The sequence below is a fragment of the Rhinichthys klamathensis genome, unplaced genomic scaffold, assembly GCF_029890125.1.
Source record: "Rhinichthys klamathensis goyatoka isolate OS25496 unplaced genomic scaffold, OSU_Roscu_1.1 h1tg000509l_1, whole genome shotgun sequence".
Lineage (NCBI taxonomy): Eukaryota > Metazoa > Chordata > Actinopteri > Cypriniformes > Leuciscidae > Rhinichthys > Rhinichthys klamathensis.
Window position 1 is genome coordinate 126533 of NW_026606990.1, and position 16990 is coordinate 143522.

General features: G+C 39.9%; 4 protein-coding genes across 4 annotated transcripts; all 4 read left to right on the forward strand.

Annotated features, from left to right (window-relative positions):
- Positions 1-15: 15 nt before the first annotated feature.
- Positions 16-2582, forward strand: LOC130072847 (protocadherin alpha-3-like). Its single transcript, XM_056238151.1, has one exon. The coding sequence runs from the start codon at positions 158-160 to the stop codon at positions 2531-2533; it is 2376 nt and encodes a 791-aa protein (XP_056094126.1). The 5' UTR covers positions 16-157; the 3' UTR covers positions 2534-2582.
- A 541-nt stretch (positions 2583-3123) lies between these two features.
- On the forward strand, positions 3124-5508 carry LOC130072841 (protocadherin gamma-A5-like). Its single transcript, XM_056238144.1, has one exon. The coding sequence runs from the start codon at positions 3130-3132 to the stop codon at positions 5506-5508; it is 2379 nt and encodes a 792-aa protein (XP_056094119.1). The 5' UTR covers positions 3124-3129.
- Positions 5509-5977: 469 nt separating this feature from the next.
- Positions 5978-8902, forward strand: LOC130072876 (protocadherin gamma-A11-like). Its single transcript, XM_056238179.1, has 2 exons — positions 5978-8527; positions 8891-8902. The coding sequence occupies exons 1-2, from the start codon at positions 6164-6166 to the stop codon at positions 8900-8902; spliced, it is 2376 nt and encodes a 791-aa protein (XP_056094154.1). The 5' UTR covers positions 5978-6163.
- Positions 8884-16087, forward strand: LOC130072877 (uncharacterized). Its single transcript, XM_056238180.1, has 4 exons — positions 8884-10521; positions 12015-12980; positions 13431-13492; positions 13688-16087. The coding sequence occupies exons 1-4, from the start codon at positions 9108-9110 to the stop codon at positions 16085-16087; spliced, it is 4842 nt and encodes a 1613-aa protein (XP_056094155.1). The 5' UTR covers positions 8884-9107.
- The last annotated feature ends 903 nt before the right edge of the window (positions 16088-16990 follow it).

Sequence of the window (16990 nt, forward strand, 5' to 3'; positions counted from 1 at the left end):
AACACGAAACGGCCTCGACGATCTTCCGTCGTAAACCATACAATCGTTGCGTTTGTGTTATATATAAGACATATTACAAGAAATGGAAGTTTACGCTCGTACGCTGAAGTGATACTTGATATTCTGCAAGCAAGACTGTTTAGTGAAATCGTTTAACATGGAATCCGGAGGACAAAGACGCAGATTGGAGTACTGGTGGATTTCTCTGTGTTTCTCTTTACTGCTGTGTTTCAAGCAGCAGATTTCAGCTCAAGTAAGATATTCTATTTCAGAGGAGGTACAAGTGGGATCTATTGTGGGAAATATTGCTAAGGATTTGGGTCTCGAGATCAACGCTTTAGAGGACAGACGGTTTCGTATTGTTTCTGGGTCTGAGGAAACGCTTTTCCAAGTAAATCAGAACAATGGCATTTTGTATGTGCATAAACGGATCGACAGAGAAGATGTCTGTGACGGAAACACGGCTTGCATTGTGAACATTAAGACAGTTGTGGAAGATCCTTTAGAGGTCCATTATGTAGCAGTTGAGATTACGGACGTGAATGATCATTCGCCTAGTTTTCCAGAGAAAAAGCAGAGAGTCGAAATTGCAGAGAGCACCCAGCCAGGAGCGCGCTTCCAGTTACAAGCTGCGCGTGATCCAGATATTAGTGCAAATTCTGTGCGATCATACAAACTGAGCCAAAATGAACATTTTGACTTAGAAATACGGGACAGGGGCGACGAAAAAAACCCATTCCTGCTTTTACGGAGACCTCTGGATAGAGAACACCAAGCTGAACATAATTTAATATTAACAGCTGTTGACGGGGGAAGTCCGCCCAAATCAGGAGTATTAAATATTACTGTCACGGTTCTCGATAACAATGACAATCGCCCTGTATTTAGCCAAGAGGTTTACACTGTTAACTTACAAGAAAATGTGCCAGCTGATACAGTTGTGATGAAAGTTAATGCTACTGATATTGACGAGGGGTTGAATGGAGAAGTGCGATATAGCCTAGGTGGCAATCTAAACAGTAAAGTTAATAACATGTTTGTGTTGGACAGTGTCTCAGGGGAAATTCGAGTTAAGGATAATATTGATTTTGAAAACGTTGAGGTGTACAGACTAGATGTCTTTGCGTCTGATAAGGGGACACCTCCAATGACAGTAGACTGTAGAGTTATAGTGAAAATCTTAGATGTGAACGATAACACCCCTGAAATAGAGATTACGTCACTCTCTAATATTATTCCGGAAGATTCAAAACCTGGAACTGTAATTTCGCTCATTAGTGTGTCAGATAAAGACTCTGGTGTAAACGGCAAAGTTTTATGCACTTTGTCTTCTAATGTGCCATTTGAACTCAAACCGTCTGTTCAGCACAATATGTATTCCTTAGTATCCAAAACGTTTTTAGACAGAGAAGCCATGTCTTATTATGAGATCACAATAGTTGCGACAGATCTAGGTCAACCCCCTCTGACCTCAATTAAGACTTTAACCGTACAGGTGTCTGATGTGAATGACAACAGTCCGGAATTTATTCAAAATCCCCTCGAACTATATTTAATGGAAAATAACGTACCAGGTACATCTGTCTTCTCAGTAACTGCGTTTGACAAAGATGTGAATGACAATGCTTTAATTTCATATCATCTAATTAGAGGTGACGGGACGCAGATTGACTTCGCTTCATTCCTCAACATTAATTCAGAAACGGGCGTAATTCATGCCTTAAAATGTTTTGACTTTGAGACTGTTAAAAAGTTCCAGTTTAAAGTTGCTGCTACAGACTCTGGAAGTCCGTCTCTGAGCAGTAACGTCACAGTGAACGTGTTTATTCTGGATCAGAACGACAACGTTCCAGTGATCTTATATCCAGTCAGCGCTAACGGTTCTGCTGAGGGTGTGGAAGAGATTCCCCGGAATGTGAACGCTGGTCATTTGGTGACTAAAGTCAGAGCCTATGACGCAGATATAGGATACAACGGCTGGTTATTGTTTTCACTGCAGGAAGTTAGTGACCACAGTCTCTTTAGTTTGGACCGCTATACCGGACAGATAAGAACCCTTCGCTCATTCACAGAAACAGACGAGGCCCAGCATAAACTGCTCATACTGGTCAAAGACAATGGGAACGTTTCACTCTCAGCAACAGCGACTGTGATTGTCAAAGTTGTGGAGCCCAAAGAGGCTTTTGCAGCTTCTGATGTTAAAAACGCAGTAAAAGACGAGGAGGAAAACGACGTGACATTTTATCTGATCATCACTTTGGGCTCGGTTTCAGTGCTTTTTGTCATCAGCATCATCGTGTTGATTGTGATGCAGTGCTCTAAATCTACAGACTATTCGTCCAAGTATTTACAAGAAACAAATTACGACGGGACTCTGTGTCACAGCATCCAGTACAGATCTGGAGACAAACGGTACATGTTAGTTGGACCCAGAATGAGTATCGGCTCTACAATAGCGCCAGGCAGTAATAGGAATACTCTAGTGATACCAGATCGCAGGAGGAGAGATTCTGGAGAGGTAAGGATATCATAAAATATCGTGATATCGAATTATTTGAATTTATAAAAAATTTCAGTCTGTTTTGTGAATATTTACACATCCAATGTGTTTACTTCAAATATTATATACTGACAATTACAATGAGGAAATTGTATTTTCGTAATGGAGTCAATAAAATTGTGTAATGAAAAGAAATACATAAAGGTTATATATATATATATATATATATATATATATATATATATATATATATATATATATATATATATATATATATATATATATATATATATATATATATATATATATATATATATATATATATACTCTGATAGCGCTCTGGATATGTGTTTAAGAATGTGCTATACACTTCAGTCCGCCCGGTGTCAGTGCTGCACTAATGTTGCATGGAAAACCGTTTTGCTTTTGATGACGTGAAGGGCATTGTTCCTCATTTGGAGAGGCTTGTGTGCGCGAGCGGTTCAGAAGAAAGGTGCACGGACATAATTGCGCTGGCGTTAAAGTGAAGGACCATATTTTGGGTTAGATTTCCAGTTCTATATGACACATGAAATGCGCGTCATTAAATGTACAGTTTAGCTGTTGGACAAATCATTCCGATGTTCGCGATGGACGACAGAAGACAGCGGCGCAAATGGGAGTGCTGGTGGATCGTTTTGTGCATATTTTTTCTGTTTTGCTTCGAACAGCAGGTTTCAGCTCAGATAAAATACTCTGTTCCAGAGGAGGTCAAAGAGGGATCCGTTGTAGGAAATGTTGCTAAGGATTTGGGTATTGATGTCAGTGCTTTGGTGGACAGGCGCTTTCGTATCGTTTCTGGATCTAAGGATGCTCCTTTTCAGGTAAATCCGAACAATGGCATGTTGTATGTTCAAAAGAGAATCGACAGAGAAGAGCTTTGTGTCGACAATGAAGTCTGCCAAGTAAATCTCAAAATTGCTATCGAAAATCCTCTCGAAATTCATTATGTGGGCGTTGAGGTTACGGATATCAACGATCATGCACCTGTTTTCCCCGAGAAAGAACAGATTTTGAAGATCGCAGAAAATACTTTACCTGGTGCTGATTTTCAGTTGCTCGCTGCTCGCGACCCTGATTCTGGAGGAAATGCTCTGCGTACATACAAACTGAGTCATAACGAACATTTTGAATTGGAGATTAGAGATGGCGGTGAGGATAACAAGATCCCTATTCTTAAGCTGCAGAGACCCCTTGATAGGGAGCGACAAAGCAGGCATCATTTAGTGTTAACTGCCCTCGACGGTGGAAATCCAGCGAGATCAGGCGTTATGAACATTACCATAGTAGTGCTCGACAATAATGACAACAGACCGATGTTTAGTAAAGATGTGTACTCTGTGACAATTTCTGAAAATCTTCCTTTAGGGAGTCTGATATTACAAGTGAATGCAACAGATGCAGATTTGGGTTTAAATGGTAACGTACAATATTCTTTTGTGAGCAATTTAAAGAAAAAGGTGTATGACACATTTGAAATAGACAGGAATACAGGTGAAATTCGTGTTATTGGTGATGTTGATTACGAAGACACAGAAGTATACAGAGCTGACGTCACAGCCTCAGACAGTGCAGAGTCTCCCATGACGACAAACTGTAGAGTTATCATAAAAGTTACAGACCTAAATGACAATAAACCAGAAATCGAGGTCACCTCGCTTTCCAATCTAATACCTGAGGATTCCAAACCAGGAACTGTTATTTCACTGATTAGTGTAACAGATAAAGACGCAGGTGCTAACGGAAAAATAGTATGCAGTCTTCCTGAAGGGACTCCGTTTGAGCTAAAACCTTCTTTTCAAGAAAATATGTATTCGCTTGTGACGAAAAGGGCTTTAGATCGCGAGATGATTACTCATTATGATATTTTATTAACGGTCACTGATTTAGGGCAACCTCCTCTGTCCTCAGTGAAGACTTTAAGCATTGATGTTTCAGATGTGAATGATAATAAGCCAGAGTTTCCTCAAAATCCTCTCGAGATCTTCTTATTAGAGAATAATTCACCAGGTGCATCTATTTTTTCAGTTAGCGCACTTGACAAAGACATAAACGATAATGCTGTTATTTCATACCATATAATTCGAGATGACAAAACAAAAGGAGATTTGGCTTCATTTCTGAATGTCAATTCTGAAACTGGAGCTATATATGCGCTGAAAAGTTTTGATTTTGAAACGATGAAAACAGGACAGTTCCATGTGCTCGCTACAGACTCTGGAAGTCCGTCTCTGAGCAGTAACGTGACAGTGAACGTGTTTATTCTGGATCAGAACGACAACGTTCCCGTGATCTTATATCCAGTCAGCGCTAACGGTTCTGCTGAGGGTGTGGAAGAGATTCCCCGGAATGTGAACGCTGGTCATTTGGTCACTAAAGTCAGAGCCTATGACGCAGATATAGGATACAACGGCTGGTTATTGTTTTCACTGCCGGAAGTTAGTGACCACATTCTCTTTAGTTTGGACCGCTATACAGGACAGATAAGAACCCTTCGCTCATTCACAGAAACAGACGAGGCCCAGCATAAACTGCTCATACTGGTCAAAGACAATGGGAACGTTTCACTCTCAGCAACAGCGACTGTGATTGTCAAAGTTGTGGAGCCCAAAGAGGCTTTTGCAGCTTCTGATGTTAAAAACACAGTAAAAGACGAGGAGGAAAACGACGTGACATTTTATCTGATCATCACTTTGGGCTCGGTTTCAGTGCTTTTTGTCATCAGCATCATCGTGTTGATTGTGATTCAGTGCTCTAAATCTACAGACTATTCGTCCAAGTATTTACAGGACGTAAATTACGACGGGACTCTGTGTCACAGCATCCAGTACAGATCTGGAGACAAACGGTACATGTTAGTTGGACCCAGAATGAGTATCGGCTCTACAATAGCGCCAGGCAGTAATAGGAATACTCTAGTGATACCAGATCGTAGGAGGAGAGATTCTGGAGAGGTAAGAGCTTTGTGAATTATATTAAACACCTTTCTCAGGCTTACTGTTAACAAATTGTACATTTTGATTTCAGTATCTCGTTCACTATGTAATATGTTTATGTTCTGACTTATAAGATCACCATTTATTCATTGTTGCTTTTATTTGTTAAGATTTAGAAGTTTGAATATTCGCTATCCATGGTGCTGAAATGTTTCACCTTTGCAATGCATCCGTCCTTTCCTATTATAGTTTGGTCGAAAATGACTTATTCTCCTCTTTAGTTTTACCATTTCAAATGTATGCATAATAGGGATGATGCGATAAGAATATTTGCGTAATGTTAAATCAATACTTGAAAAAAGTTATGTTGGGCTGTCATTTTGCTGTCTCCTTAAGGTTCCATAACAATTCATGTTTACCTGTTTGTACCATTTGGTGTCAGTGTTACATAAGGTTATGCATGAGAGAATTTGCCATGCCCATTGATATGTGGTGCGCATGCTCTGTTCAGTTCGTTTACACTGAGATGGGAGCTAGTCTGTCTCACGAGAAGCTGGATATGAAAATTTCCCTCTGTTATTATTTAAAAGCGACAATATTACAAAGAATACACGCTGTCATGAATGAGTAGCCCACTCTTGCAAAATATCTGAATTTTATTTATTTTTTAAAGGATTTTTTTTTAACGATGGAATCCACAGGACAAAGACGAGAATGGGAGTGCTGGTGGATTGCTTTGTGTTTCTCTTTGCTGCTGAGCTTCGGGATGCAGGTTTCAACCCAAATACGATATTCTATACCAGAGGAGGTAATTGAGGGATTTGTTTTGGGAAACATTGCAAAGGATTTGGGTCTTGATATGAATACCTTGGTGGACAGGCGTTTCCGTATCGTCTCTGGATCGAAAGATGCTCTTTTTGAGGTAAATCAAAACAATGGCGAATTATATGTTAATAAGAAGATTGACAGAGAGGAGCTGTGTGATGGAAATAGCTTGTGCTTGATCAATCTGAAAATCGCCGTTGAAAATCCACTTGAAATACATTATGTTGCAGTAGAAATTACAGACGTGAATGATCACAGTCCTCGTTTTCCCGAGAAAGAGCAGCATTTTGAAATGGCTGAAAACACTATTGAAGGTGCACGTTTCGAACTACAAACTGCAAGAGATCCAGACATTGGGAGCAATTCCATTCGGCTTTATAAACTAGCAAAGAATACTTACTTTGAGCTGGAAATGAGAGACGGCGACGAAGAGGAAAATAATCCAATTTTAGTCTTACTTAAACCTTTAGACAGAGAGAAAAATTCAGAGCATAGACTTGTGATGACTGCAGTGGATGGAGGCATCCCTCCGAAGTCAGGTGCTTTAAATATTACTATTACTGTTCTTGATATCAACGATAACCGCCCTGTATGTATTAAAGATCTATATTCAATAACTCTTCCAGAAAACACACATATAGGGACAGTAATAGCACGCGTAAACGCTACTGATTCTGATGAGGGTTTAAATGGAGAGGTTATTTACACTCTGGGAAAAACTAGTAGAAGGAAAGTACATGAAACATTTAGCCTTGATAGTGTAACTGGTGAAATTCAAATTAAAGAGCCAATTGATTTTGAGGAGAACGATATACACAGGTTGACCGTCCAGGTCACGGATAAAGGACAGCCGCCGATGACCACTGACTGCAGAGTCATTATAAAGATCACAGATGAGAATGATAATAAACCCGAGATAGAAGTCACGTCCCTTTCTAACATAATTTCCGAGAATTCAAAACCCGGAACTGTAATCTCTCTTATTAGTGTATCAGATAAAGACTCTGGTGTTAATGGCAAGGTTGTTTGTAGTCTTTCTGACAATGTTCCGTTCGAATTAAAACCATCTGTTCAGGAAAATTTGTATTCTTTAATTACTAAAGATTTCTTGGACAGGGAACTTGTGGCAGATTATAAAATCACAATCAAAGCCAGTGATCTAGGTCAGCCGCCTCTTTCCTCTTTTAAAACCGTTACTGTGCAGGTGGCTGATGTTAATGATAACAAACCAGAGTTTGACAAAAATCCCCTCGAGCTGTATTTAGTGGAAAATAACACTCCTGGTGCATCAGTATTCTCTGTGAGCGCGTCAGACAAAGATCTAAATGAAAATGCTGCAATTTCATATCACATAGTTAGAGGAAATGGATCAGATAGTGATATGTCGTCGTTTCTCAGTATTAACCATGAAACTGGCGTTATCCATGCGCTGAAGAGTTTTGACTTTGAAACTGTTAAAAAGTTCCAGTTCAGAGTTGCTGCCACAGACTCTGGAAGTCCGTCTCTGAGCAGTAACGTCACAGTGAACGTGTTTATTCTGGATCAGAACGACAACGTTCCAGTGATCTTATATCCAGTCAGCGCTAACGGTTCTGCTGAGGGTGTGGAAGAGATTCCCCGGAATGTGAACGCTGGTCATTTGGTGACTAAAGTCAGAGCCTATGACGCAGATATAGGATACAACGGCTGGTTATTGTTTTCACCGCAGGAAGTTAGTGACCACAGTCTCTTTAGTTTGGACCGCTATACAGGACAGATAAGAACCCTTCGCTCATTCACAGAAACAGACGAGGCCCAGCATAAACTGCTCATACTGGTCAAAGACAATGGAAACGTTTCACTCTCAGCAACAGCGACTGTGATTGTCAAAGTTGTGGAGCCCAAAGAGGCTTTTGCAGCTTCTGATGTTAAAAACACAGTAAAAGACGAGGAGGAAAACGACGTGACATTTTATCTGATCATCACTTTGGGCTCGGTTTCAGTGCTTTTTGTCATCAGCATCATCGTGTTGATTGTGATGCAGTGCTCTAAATCTACAGACTATTCGTCCAAGTATTTACAGGACACAAATTACGACGGGACTCTGTGTCACAGCATCCAGTACAGATCTGGAGACAAACGGTACATGTTAGTTGGACCCAGAATGAGCATCGGCTCTACAATAGCGCCAGGCAGTAATAGGAATACTCTAGTGATACCAGATCGCAGGAGGAGAGATTCTGGAGAGGTAAGCGAATTTAAAGAAATAATGGACAATATGTCTAAGCCTAGGGACTGCTTTGGTAGTATATCTGATTTTCTAACTCTTTATTGTTATTTTGCTCAGTATTTAAAATTTATACGTTAATAATGCCCTAACGTTCATTTAAGATTTGTGTAGGTTGAAATGTCTTTTGGGGGGAATTGGATGGTTTAAATATCTAAAAGCGTAAATTTTCTTCTTGCATTTGTTTATTCGTTTTTGTTATTTTTTTGCAAATGTTATTGATTGTCTTAAAGCATTCATAATTGCATCTTCTTCTTTTTTTTGCAACGTAAGAGTTTACATTTACTTCTCCTTTTGTACCATGTGGTGTCAGTGTTACATTAGGATATGAAGTAGAGATTTGACCCTGCCTTTATGTGGCGCGCATGGCTGTTCCGTTCAGTTAAACTGTGATAGCAGCTGACGAGTGTAGCGCGAGAAGCCGAGGGAGGGACATATTCTAAAATTGTATCGATGTTATTTAAGAATGTTGCGTTTGGGAATACACAATTTTAACTGAAAACGTGACTTCTTTTAAGCTGCTTTAAAGGAATCCTTAACGATGGATGAACAAAGGCGCCGATGGGAGTACTGGTTGATTTCTCTGTGTTTCTCCTTTCTTTTCGGCTTTGGACAGCAGGTTTCAGCCCAGATACGATACACTATTCCAGAAGAGGTGAAAGAGGGATCCGTTGTGGGAAATATTGCTAAGGATCTGGGACTTGACGTGAGTACGTTGGTGGGCAGACGGTTCCGTATAGTCTCTGGGTCTAAAGACGCGTTTTTTCAAATAAATCAGAACAATGGCGAATTGTATATTCACAAAAGCGTAGACAGGGAGGCGCTTTGTGAAGGAAATGGTGCATGCGTAGTAAATCTAAAAACTGCAGTCGAAAATCCTTTAGAAATTCACTATGTTGCAGTAGAAATAACAGACATAAACGACAACCATCCTAGTTTTTCTGAACAGAATCAGCATTTCGAGATTGCAGAACACACCCCTACAGGAACGAGCTTCCAGCTGCACGCAGCACGAGACCAGGATGCCGCACCATATTCTGTTCGTTTGTATAAATTAAGTCTGGATGAAAATTTCGAGATTGACATTAGAGACAGCGATGAGGACAAAATCCCCTTTTTAGTGTTGAGGAAACCACTCGATCGCGAAAATAAGGCAGAACATTTGCTGATTTTGAAAGCCCTCGATGGTGGAAACCCTCCCAAATCAGGTACCCTTAACATCACCGTTACCGTATTGGATATTAATGATAATCGCCCAGTGTTCAGTCAAGACCCATATTCTGTCAATTTACAAGAAAATTCCCCAATTGGAACTACTGTAATTAAAATAAAGGCAACTGACAGGGACGAGGGCTCAAACAGTGAAATTGAGTATTCACTTGGCAAAACTTTAAAGCGCAAAGTTTATGACGTATTTCAATTGGATAGCATTACAGGCGAAATAAAAATTAAAGGCAATGTAGACTTTGAAGACACGGACGTTTACAAACTGGATGTTCAGGCTTCAGATAAAGGTCAGCCTCCTTTGTCTGCCCAAGGACGAGTTATTATAAAGATACAAGATATAAACGATAATAAGCCTGAAATTGAACTGACATCATTATCTAATATTGTTGCCGAGGACTCCAAACCTGGCACAGTAATTGCTTTGATAAGTGTCTCAGATAAAGACTCTGGTGTCAATGGTAAAGTTGTGTGTAGTCTCTCAGATAATGTTCCTTTTGAGCTGAAACCCTCTTTCCAAGATAATATGTACTCGCTAGTGACAAAGGGGCGTTTGGATCGTGAACTTGTGCCCCACTATGACATCATAGTTACAGCAACAGATCTAGGTCAGCCCCCTTTATCATCCATTAAAACATTAAGCATCCAAGTAGCAGATGTGAATGACAACAAACCTGAGTTTTCTAGTAATTTCCTTGAACTTTACATTTTTGAAAATAATGCTCCCGGCAGTGTTGGGGTAGTTACTCAAAAAAGGTAATTAGTTACTAGTTACTAGTTACTTCTGTAAATTGTAATGAGATTACTTTACTAGTTACTGCGTTTGAAAAGTAACTTCACTACTTATTACTTTACTTTCCCGTTTCTTAATTTATGGACAAATATCATAGCCCTATCATCACTTTGCCTGTCTACATAGTGTTTATTGTATAAATATATACAAAATGGCATGTAAAACCATATGAAAGAACAATATCCCTGTCTGCACAAGGAAATATATCTCACTGTAAAATCCACAAACAACAGGATAAAGGAGGCTATGATGCGGTCATTTTAAAATGGGGTCAACACACAAGTTTTAAAACACAGGCTTTGGGAAACATGAGAATAAACTCTTCTCCTGAGAACAAAACAAGCTTTTTATTCGACTCATGGCAATAAAAATAAAAAATGAAGTGGTCAATGAAAAATAATAAAATAAAGGTCACTTTTACATTTTTGATCTTAATTTAAAATGCATTTTTCTTGGCGATTCAATAGTCGGCAGGGGAAGCATTCCTCTACAATGAACCCTGCAACAAGCCTGTTCATTTTATTTTGTTTTGTGTTACCTGCTGTGCTCCAAGACTTGAGAAGAGTTTTTGTAACAGCGCGCGCGGCGCCGAATCCGAGGATGAACGACTTCAAGAAGCCGAATCTGCCCGAGCATGTAGTCTACGTCTCACCGTGACCGCATCGGCACACAGTTTGCGTGTCTAAATCAGTTGCTTATGTTTACAAAATGAGCCTACAATAGCATAATAAGCATTTTTAATAGAAAGATCCATGTTTTATCAAATGTCCACGAAACTTAATGAAATGTTTAGTGAAATTAGAAACCATTTAAGAGATCGTTGATTTAGTTCTATAGTCTACATACATGTTTTTATATCCACATTTTGTTCTAATGTCACAAGTAATAATCTCAGGGTTTACTGGATTTTACGTACACGATTCTTTTTGTAGTGTTATTGGTGGTGATGTAGCCTACTAAAATAAACATCGTCACGTGTGGACCTTTCTTCTTCTCACCGTTGATTCCTGATGGTTAAGAGGACAATTACTCGAGTCGCCCCGTCTCACAGAATAGTACAATGGCGAGCGCGTCGAGTATAAACGCCTCGTCCGTTTGGGGAGGTGCGCGTGCAGTCAGCGGAGACTCGCGCTGCAGAGACCCCCTGTCTCCGTCTCCGTCTCCATTTCCCTCTCTCCTTCGCACCGGCAGCTATGTCACTCAAATCGATCTCTATGGCAACGGTGCGCACGCACCACTAGACAGAACTTTACACACAAGCAAACACGGCTTGGGTAACGCAGGAAAGCGCGTTCCTATAGTATAGTAAAGTAGTGTAGTTACCGATATTTTTAGTGTAATGCGTTACTTTACTTCGTTACCCAAAAAAGTAATATCGTTACTGTAATCCGTTACTTTGTAACTCGTTACCCCCAACACTGGCTCCCGGAGCCTCAATATTCTCAGTGAGAGCATCTGATAAAGATGTGAATGAAAATGCTTTGATTTCGTATCATATAAATAGAGGTGGAGGGACACAGAACGACATAACGTCATTCTTGAATATAAATTCGGAAACAGGGGTCATTCACTCGCTTAAAAGTTTTGATTTCGAAACAATTAAAACGTTTCAGTTTTACGTACTCGCTAGAGACTCTGGAAGTCCGTCTCTGAGCAGTAACGTCACAGTGAACGTGTTTATTCTGGATCAGAACGACAACGTTCCAGTGATCTTATATCCAGTCAGCGCTAACGGTTCTGCTGAGGGTGTGGAAGAGATTCCCCGGAATGTGAACGCTGGTCATTTGGTCACTAAAGTCAGAGCCTATGACGCAGATATAGGATACAACGGCTGGTTATTGTTTTCACTGCAGGAAGTTAGTGACCACAGTCTCTTTAGTTTGGACCGCTATACAGGACAGATAAGAACCCTTCGCTCATTCACAGAAACAGACGAGGCCCAGCATAAACTGCTCATACTGGTCAAAGACAATGGGAACGTTTCACTCTCAGCAACAGCGACTGTGATTGTCAAAGTTGTGGAGCCCAAAGAGGCTTTTGCAGCTTCTGATGTTAAAAACGCAGTAAAAGACGAGGAGGAAAACGACGTGACATTTTATCTGATCATCACTTTGGGCTCGGTTTCAGTGCTTTTTGTCATCAGCATCATCGTGTTGATTGTGATGCAGTGCTCTAAATCTACAAACTATTCGTCCAAGTATTTACAGGAGACAAATTACGACGGGACTCTGTGTCACAGCATCCAGTACAGATCTGGAGACAAACGGTACATGTTAGTTGGACCCAGAATGAGTATCGGCTCTACAATAGCGCCAGGCAGTAATAGGAATACTCTAGTGATACCAGATCGCAGGAGGAGAGATTCTGGAGAGGTAAGCAAATCACTTCTACATCTGTGTATTAGTTGAAGGAAACAGTTCTAAGACACACTTCAGTTGCTGTCCATGGTACTGAAGCTGCTCAGGCTGTTGTTTCAAATGGAACATTCTTAGTGTCTTCCTCTTTCTCAGATTCAGGTTTATTTATAATTTAGACTTAACTGTTATGGTAAAAAGAATGTTTTACATTTCCAAAGAATAGCAATATTAAATATGCAAACATAGAACCGTTGAAGAAAGATATATAAAAGTAATAGTAATAGCAGATCTCTGCAGGATATTCTGGAGAGGTAAGCGAGTTTTGTTTTTCTTTTTCTGTATGATCTGGTGAAAGATATGGACACTGGTCAATGATAGGCTACTGTTTTTTTTCTTTCTTTAAATTATTTTGTTTGTATTGTTTTCTGTATTGGTGCTTTATCAGTATCTATAGACGCGTGTTTCTAATATCTCTTGTATTTTGCTGAAGCCAACTGGCAGATTGTGATGCATTACAGCTGTGAGATCGCGAGGTGTCAGTGTAATCCTAGAGTACGGCAAATGACGTCAAATACTGCTATTCCTCCCCTTCGCATTTAATGCTCGTGTATCCTGCTCGTCGGTTGTTCTAGTGTATTCTTGCTTTTGCTTTTCAGCGATTCGAGTTTTTTCGGCAGTAAGTGTAAACTTTTAGAGGGAAAGCAATGGTTAATATAGTCGATAGAGTGTAGCAGAGGAATTGCGTAGATCCTTGTCTGTATTATATTCAGAATGGAACAAAGAAGATTCGCGCAATGGCTGAAAGAGCACGCAAAATTCACTCTAATGGCTGCATTGCTTGTGTTTGGTGCGGTGGCACGAGCGCAAATTCAGTACTCCATCTCAGAGGAGCAGAGGGACGGAGCTGCGGTGGGAAATATCGCGAAGGATTTGGGCATAGATCACAGAACCTTAAAGGAGCGAGGATTTCGCATCGTCTCGACCTCAGGCCAGTCAATGTTCACTGTGAATAAGAACGACGGTGTCTTGTATGTAAACGGTAAGATAGATAGAGAGGAGATCTGCGAGAGAAGCACTCCGTGTTTAATCAATCTAAAAATCGCATTAGAAAACCCACTTGAAATCCACTATGTAACTATTGAAGTTTTGGACATAAACGACCACGTCCCGAGTTTTCCGGAAAGCGAGATGCATTTAGAGATTGGGGAATCTGCCCTGCCCGGTGCGCGCTTTCAGCTTGAGGCTGCGCGCGATTCTGATAGTGGCAGCAATTCTGTGCATCATTACAAACTCAGTCACAATGATAATTTCCGACTTGAAGTCAAAGATCGCGGAGAAGACGGTAAAATTCCTATCTTGATTTTACAAAAGCCTTTAGACCGTGAGGTTATTCGAAACATTATTTTGCAATTAATTGCTGTTGATGGGGGAAAGCCTGCCAAGTCTGGGACAATGGAGATAACAATTAATGTTCTAGATATAAATGATAACTTTCCTGTGTTTACAAAAGAGGTTTATTCAGTCATGCTGAATGAAAATGCGCCTATAGGTACCACCGTGATACAGGTCAACGCCACAGATTTGGATGAGGGCCCTAATGGTGAGATAATTTATTCATTTGGTAAAAGTGTTAATAGTAAAATACGAAAGCTGTTTGATATTAACAACATCACTGGTGAAATAACTGTAAAGGGACTATTAGATTTTGAAGACAAAGACAGCTATGAGGTTGATATACAAGCATCTGACAAGGGATTAATTCCCATGATTACTGATAAGAGCGTGACCATAAAGATAGTTGATGTAAATGATAATGCTCCTGAAATAGAGGTGACATCATTTTCAAACTCCATTCCAGAGGATTCTAGACCTGGTACTACTGTGGCTTTGATTGGTGTATTTGATTTAGATTCTGGACTCAATGGAAAAGTATCTTGCTCTTTAGAAGATGACATGCCTTTCAAACTAATACCTTCTTCACAGCATAGTACATACTCATTAGTTTCCACATCACCTTTAGACAGGGAAACTAAATTTCAGTATGACATCACAATAGTTGCAAAGGATGCAGGACAGCCATCACTGTCTTCTGTTAAAACTATAACTGTTCTGATATCAGATGTAAATGACAATAGTCCGGAATTCTCATTCTCTCCGTATGCGTTTTATGTGATAGAAAATAATGTCCCAGGCAAATTATTATTTTCTGTGTCTGCTTCTGACAAAGACTCAAATGAAAATGCTGTAGTTAGCTATCATATATGGAGAGAAAATACAGAGGGAAACAAATATACATCTTTCATCAATATTAACCCTGAAAATGGAGAGATTTATGCGCTCAAGAGCTTTGACTTTGAAACCGTAAAAACTTTCCAGTTCCATGTTATTGCTACAGACTCTGGAAGTCCGTCTCTGAGCAGTAACGTGACAGTGAACGTGTTTATTCTGGATCAGAACGACAACGTTCCCGTGATCTTATATCCAGTCAGCGCTAACGGTTCTGCTGAGGGTGTGGAAGAGATTCCCCGGAATGTGAACGCTGGTCATTTGGTGTCTAAAGTCAGAGCCTATGACGCAGATATAGGATACAACGGCTGGTTATTGTTTTCACTGCCGGAAGTTAGTGACCACAGTCTCTTTAGTTTGGACCGCTATACAGGACAGATAAGAACCCTTCGCTCATTCACAGAAACAGACGAGGCCCAGCATAAACTGGTCATACTGGTCAAAGACAATGGGAACGTTTCACTCTCAGCAACAGCGACTGTGATTGTCAAAGTTGTGGAGCCCAAAGAGGCTTTTGCAGCTTCTGATGTTAAAAACGCAGTAAAAGACGAGGAGGAAAACGACGTGACATTTTATCTGATCATCACTTTGGGCTCGGTTTCAGTGCTTTTTGTCATCAGCATCATCGTGTTGATTGTGATGCAGTGCTCTAAATCTACAGACTATTCGTCCAAGTATTTACAGGAGACAAATTACGACGGGACTCTGTGTCACAGCATCCAGTACAGATCTGGAGACAAACGGTACATGTTAGTTGGACCCAGAATGAGTATCGGCTCTACAATAGCGCCAGGCACTAATAGGAATACTCTAGTGATACCAGATCGCAGGAGGAGAGATTCTGGAGAGGTAAGCAAATGACTCCTACATCTGTGTATTAGTTGAAGGAAACATTTCTAAGACACACGTCGGTTGCTGTCCATGGTACTGAAGCTGCTCAGGCTGTTGTTTCAAATGGAACATAGTGTCTTTCTCTTTTTCATATTCATATTTACTTGTCATTTAGACTTAATTGTGATGGTAAAAAATACATTTTTACATTGCCAAAGCATATCAATATTAAATATGCAAACTTCTAACCGTTGAATATATATATATATATATATATATATATATATATATATATATATATATATATATATATAACATAAAATAAAATATAAGTAGGAATATAGCAGTTTGTCATGTTTTCCTTTTTATGTATGATGTACAATATCTTATCTCTTCTCAAGTCATGGTCCTATTCCACTGGTTGTCCTTTTGTTGTGGCAGGACTTGCATATCTTGCATCACTGTTTGAGCTTCTCCAAGTGAAAATGAAATGTGTCCTTCTTTCTGTATCTGATTGGGTTGTGAAGAAAGGAATACTGTCTTCCTAAAGTATGAGTAATTCAAGCATATTGTTAAAAAGTGGATTTCTTTTTCCACTTCATTTCGTTTGTTTGCCAGGTCTGTCTGTGTCGGCCCACCTCTGGAGAGATTGTGTTGTTCACTTGTCTGTAAATGGTCATGGTTTTTAGGGTCGGTCGGTATTCTGCCAATTTATTATGCTGATAATATTTCAGTTTAATATTAAGCTCTTGCTTTTGTCCAATGCTTTAGACATTTATCTTTTTGTTTAAATTTTTTGATTTGGTAGCTGGGTTTTGTGCTCTGTGTTCCAGCTGGACATATTTTAAAATGTAAAGTCAATTCTAAAACAAACTGGCCGAGAGGACTTCTCTCTGTGGCCAGCTAATTGTGGCTCTGGGCTTTGTGCATGAT

Coding starts and splice junctions, on each gene's coding strand:
- LOC130072847 (XM_056238151.1), top strand. CDS start 158: ATGGAATCCGGAGGACAAAGACGCAGATTGGAGTACTGGTGGATTTCT.
- LOC130072841 (XM_056238144.1), top strand. CDS start 3,130: ATGGACGACAGAAGACAGCGGCGCAAATGGGAGTGCTGGTGGATCGTT.
- LOC130072876 (XM_056238179.1), top strand. CDS start 6,164: ATGGAATCCACAGGACAAAGACGAGAATGGGAGTGCTGGTGGATTGCT.
- LOC130072877 (XM_056238180.1), top strand. CDS start 9,108: ATGGATGAACAAAGGCGCCGATGGGAGTACTGGTTGATTTCTCTGTGT. Junction 12,981..13,430: donor CAAATCACTTCTACATCTGT/GTATTAGTTGAA, acceptor ATTTTGCTGAAG/CCAACTGGCAGATTGTGATG. Junction 13,493..13,687: donor GGTGTCAGTGTAATCCTAGA/GTACGGCAAATG, acceptor GGAATTGCGTAG/ATCCTTGTCTGTATTATATT.